This window comes from Corylus avellana, chromosome ca3 (genome assembly GCF_901000735.1).
Source record: "Corylus avellana chromosome ca3, CavTom2PMs-1.0".
In the NCBI taxonomy this organism is placed as follows: domain Eukaryota; kingdom Viridiplantae; phylum Streptophyta; class Magnoliopsida; order Fagales; family Betulaceae; genus Corylus; species Corylus avellana.
Genome location: NC_081543.1, coordinates 38482246 through 38487106, shown reverse-complemented (window position 1 = coordinate 38487106; position 4861 = coordinate 38482246). Strand labels below are relative to the sequence as shown.

Sequence of the window (4861 nt, the reverse complement as noted above, 5' to 3'; positions counted from 1 at the left end):
TAAAACATCAAAAAAAAAAAAAAAAAGAGTTTCGAAAATGGAACTCGAAGCCTTATCCTTCCCAATCCTTTTCTCCTTCTTGATTTTCATGTTAATGGTGCTGAAAATAGGGAAGGGATTCAAAGCCCACGATTCTTTAAGCCTTCCCCCAGGGCCATGGAAGCTTCCCATCTTTGGAAACATGCACAACTTTGCCTCAGGCCTCCCACCCCATCGTGCGTTGAGGGAGTTGGCAAAGAAGCATGGACCTTTGATGATGCTTCGCCTAGGAGAAGTTTCCACTCTTGTTGTTACTTCTGCAGAGTATGCAAAAGAAGTGATGAAAACCCATGATGCAATCTTTGCAAATAGACCAACTGTTCTTTCCTCAGAGATCTTGTCTTATGATTCTACCAACATTGGCTCTGCACCCTTGGGGAATTACTGGAGACAGCTAAGAAAAATCTGTGTTCTTGAGCTTTTGAGTCCAAAACGAGTTGAATCTTACAAATCACTCAGAGAAGAAGAGCTGTCAAATCTCATAAAGTTGATTGGTTCAAAAGCTGGATCTACTGTCAATCTTTCCAGCGTAGTGTTTTCAATAGTTTATGGGATTACTTCAAGGGCGGCTTTTGGTAAGAAGTGTGAAGAACAAGAGAGATTCATAGAGATTGTGAAGGAACTTATCGAGTTTGCTGCAGGTTTCAATATTGCAGATTTCTTTCCTTCTATTAAAGTTCTTCATGTGATCAGTGGGGTGAGGCCTAGACTTGAGACGATGCACAAGGACGCTGATAGCATAATGCAAAAAATCATCAATGACCATATGGCGAAGGCAGCATCAGCAAAAGCAGGGGAGGCTGCTGCAGCAGCAGATCAAGAAGATTTGGTTGATGTTCTCCTCAAATTTCATGAGCAGGCCGGTGACACTGAATTTTCGTTGACTTTTAACAACATCAAGGCTGTAATCCTGGTAATTATATTCACCCTTCTTCTCGTACCATGCTTTTTTTTCCTTTTCTTTTTTTTCCCTATCTCAACTTATCAGCAACTTGTAAAGGGCACTTTCTTTTTATTGCTCAACTAAAAAGCTTTTTTTTTTTTTTTTTCCTTCTTCTTTTTGGTTATAACTGCTTAATTAACTCTAACTCAAACTTTCTGACCATTTTCAGGACATTTTTGCTGCTGGGAGTGAGACATCAGCCATAACCATAATCTGGGCGATGTCAGAAATGATGAAAAATCCAGAAGTGATGGAGAAGGCACAAGCTGAGGTGAGGGAAGTCTTCAACGCAAAAGGGGTGATTGATGAAACAGCAGTTTATGAGATGAAATATTTGAAGTTAGTTGTTAAGGAGACCCTGCGACTTGGCCCTCCTTCTAATCTTTTAATCCCTAGAGAATCTAGTGAGAGGTGTGAACTTAAAGGGTATGAAATTCCTGCAAAAACAAAGGTTATTGTTAATGCTTGGGCAATTTCAAGAGACCCCAAATATTGGACTGACCCTGAGAGTTTCAAGCCAGAGAGATTCATTGATAGCTCTCATGATTTCAAGGGGACTAATTTCGAATATCTTCCTTTTGGAGCTGGAAGGAGGGTATGCCCTGGCACCAATTTTGGCCTTGCCATTGTTGAGTATGCAATTGCTCTGCTTTTGTACCATTTTGATTGGAAACTTCCCAATGGAATGAAGCCTGAAGATTTGGACATGACTAATATTGCTGGCGCCACAGTCGGAAGAAAGGAGGATCTGCAGTTGATTCCAATTGCTTATACTCCCTAGCCTGTTGAATAAGCAAGCTCCAGCATCAACTAAATTCCTTCTTCCGCAGATAGCTAGTATATATATATACAACCTAGTTGGAAATTGGAATAAGATTTGAACTTTCTATTTCTTTTGGGTTTTGAAGTATCTAATGCCATGATACATCTGCTCCGTTAAATAATTAGCTTAAGTTTTTGAGACAAAACGTGATTTAACACGGTATCAAAGTCAATCATCATGTATTGAACCGACTACTACAGCTTTATTTGTTAATATGTTTTCTGAAGTGTTTTTAATTTTTGGTTTGAAAAAGTATTTTATTCGTCAAACAAAGATCCACATATATAATATGTACAAGTTAAACTGTTTTTTTGTTTTTTTTTTTTTTTTTTCCATTATGGGAAAGTAAACAATTGTCGTATTCGATTAAACATAAAGCTGCCTTGCAAAGCTTATCTGGAGATCTACTGAGACAGAAAATACTGTCATAATCATAAAGCTCCAAATTGCAATGGCATATTCTTTTACAGTTCATCACAAGAAGAATATCAGCAAAATTGTCATGTCGATCGACAGCTTTTGTTCATAAAATTAAATAAAGTTATGATCAAAATGAGGTAAATGCATGCAGCACAGCACATGCAAATCACTTATTAGATCAAAAAACTTGTACTTCTGTTTAGTATTTTGTGTTGGTGATGAATTCCTCAGATAGAAAAAAGTGTTCTAAGTTGTTTAATTAAGCCCTGTAATCATTGAGTCCTGTTGTTCATATATTGAAGGCTATGTTTGCTAAAGAACTTGAAAAATGAAGCGGACCGAAACTGTAGAAGATTTGATTGATGTAAGAAAAAAAAAAAAAAAAAAAAAGTAAGTAAGAACGTTTTGTATGAAAAAGTGAAAAAAAAAAAAAAAAATTGTTTTGTAGTGATTTTTTTATTTGAATAGTAATAAAAAATTATTGATGTAATGTAAAAAATAAAAATATTAAGGTTGATTTTGAGAGAAATAATATAAAATATTAAGGTTATGTGCTAGTTCTAATAATATAGCACGTTAATTCATTCAAGATGCTATCATTCTGGCGAGAAAATTGGAAACAATGGATGATCATTCAAAAACAGAGGGAGTATTGGCGTATTCAAAGCCTCGAAAGAATTGACCGCATCAACAAAAGATCTGGCAAATACCATATTTTTAAGGTAATCAACGACCCATATTTAAGTTTTTTAAGGTAATCAACAATTTACTAATTCAAAAGCTCATTTTCTTAGCTTTTTTTTTTTTTTTTTTTAAAGGGATTCCATATCAGTCTCATTCATAGAAATCATGAGCATAAAGCTCTTACAAGCAACCATAGCCAAAACTACAAGGTTACAAGCGTCACAGATGACGTATTACATTCCAGACTCAAAACCAATCTACTAACCCATGACTAATCTTCATATTAAAAAATTGATTTGTGCTAAACAAACTCAAACTAATGCATATGTAGTGCTTATTCATCGGAATTGAGGGTAGACAAACCCCCAACCGAAACTCTTCCTCTTCGACCCGAAAGCCAGGATACCGTTTACATCCACAACCCAAAAGTTTGGACCATAGCAAATAACCCAGACGGCATCACGCATGCAGATCGAGAGGGGATAGAGCCTTATTACAAGCAAAAATAGGAAATAAAAGCGTACAAGGAAATAAAGGGACTAAAACAAAAATACAATCAGAATAGAAAAAAAGGGTCAAACAACAAATGGAAACCAACATAACAGGGAAAAAACCGAAGAATCACACTAAGCGGGAAACGGCAGCCGGAAGGAAGCCAATCGCGTGCTGGCCGAAAACAGATGCTGAAGGTGGTGTTGAAGCTCATCGCGGGGGGACACGAGGAAAGACCCGACAACGGACGGTGGGCGGCATAGCGGGCGTGGAGGAAATCGGCGTCACACACAAAACAAACTGGGGGGGAGTTTGAATGAATCCCCCAAGAGCATCACCCACGAAGTGTGATAAACAGGAAATGCAACAAAAACAACACAACAAAATACACAGCAAAAGACAGACATAAAGGAAAGGAAATAAAACAACCAGAAACGAAATAAAAAAAACAGTCGGAGAGAACCGAAATCGAACCACATCCGGAGAGACGGATCCAGTGCAAAAGGTGTGATGGGCACTGGCGAATCCTAGTAGCAAAGTGGTGGAGCACGCGTCGGGTGGACCAGGCGATGAGCGGTTGATCGAGCAGGGACGACACGAACCAGAGCTAAACCCGACCCAGCAACCGGCACGGCAGATGGAAAAGGGCGGAAGATCGGCCTCGAAAAAAACCCTAAAATCAGAAAAGGGGCGGAGAGGGAGGGAGAGGAAGAAAACGCCCAAAGAGCAAGAGACATCAAGTAAATAGGCTAACTCTAGGGCGGCGGGAGAAGAGGATGAGGGGGATGAGGGGGGAAGGGGGAGAACAGGGGTTCTCCCCCTCTGACGACACTCTCTGCTAAAGATGAAACCTTAGCAAAGATCTAAATTGCTTCCCCAGAATAGACTTTAAATTTTCTTAGCTATTTATTGATTTTTTATTGTGTTTTTGTTGTTTTTTAATAAGGGTTTGACTTCTCCTTATATCTCTTTCATAAGTGATCTTTAGGGTGGAGGTTTTATCTTGACCTTTGGGTCAACGAGGATTAGTTTCGGCGTGAGAATTTTGCTCTTATGGCTGAGAAAATAAAAGTTGAAAATATGAACTACCTATGTATTAGATTGAGTCTATCTGGAGCATATGATTTATCAGAGCTTTATGCTCTTTGATGTAAAGGCTTTATGTTCTTGATCTTTTTTCAATGAATGAATATGAAAGATACTCCTAAAAAAAAATTAAAAAAAAAAAGAGCACATGCATCCTATTTTTTTTTAAAAAAAAATTGACCTAAGTTTTTAATTTTTCTAATCACATCCTTTAAGTAGCCGATTATTCTAATAATATTGCACGTTAATTTGTTCAAGATGCTATCATTCTGGCGAGAAAATTGGAAACAAAGGATGATCATCCAAAAATAGAGGGAGTATTGGTGTATTCAAAGCCCCGAAAGAATTGACCGCATCAACAAAAGATCCGGCAA

The 4861-nt window shown here is 37.9% G+C and overlaps 1 protein-coding gene across 1 annotated transcript; it reads left to right on the top strand.

Annotated features, from left to right (window-relative positions):
* On the top strand, positions 1 to 1873 carry LOC132175413 (cytochrome P450 71D11-like). The gene is made up of 2 exons (XM_059587363.1): positions 1 to 952; positions 1152 to 1873. Exons 1-2 carry the CDS (start codon positions 38 to 40, stop codon positions 1761 to 1763), a joined length of 1527 nt encoding a protein of 508 aa, XP_059443346.1. The 5' UTR covers positions 1 to 37; the 3' UTR covers positions 1764 to 1873.
* The last annotated feature ends 2988 nt before the right edge of the window (positions 1874 to 4861 follow it).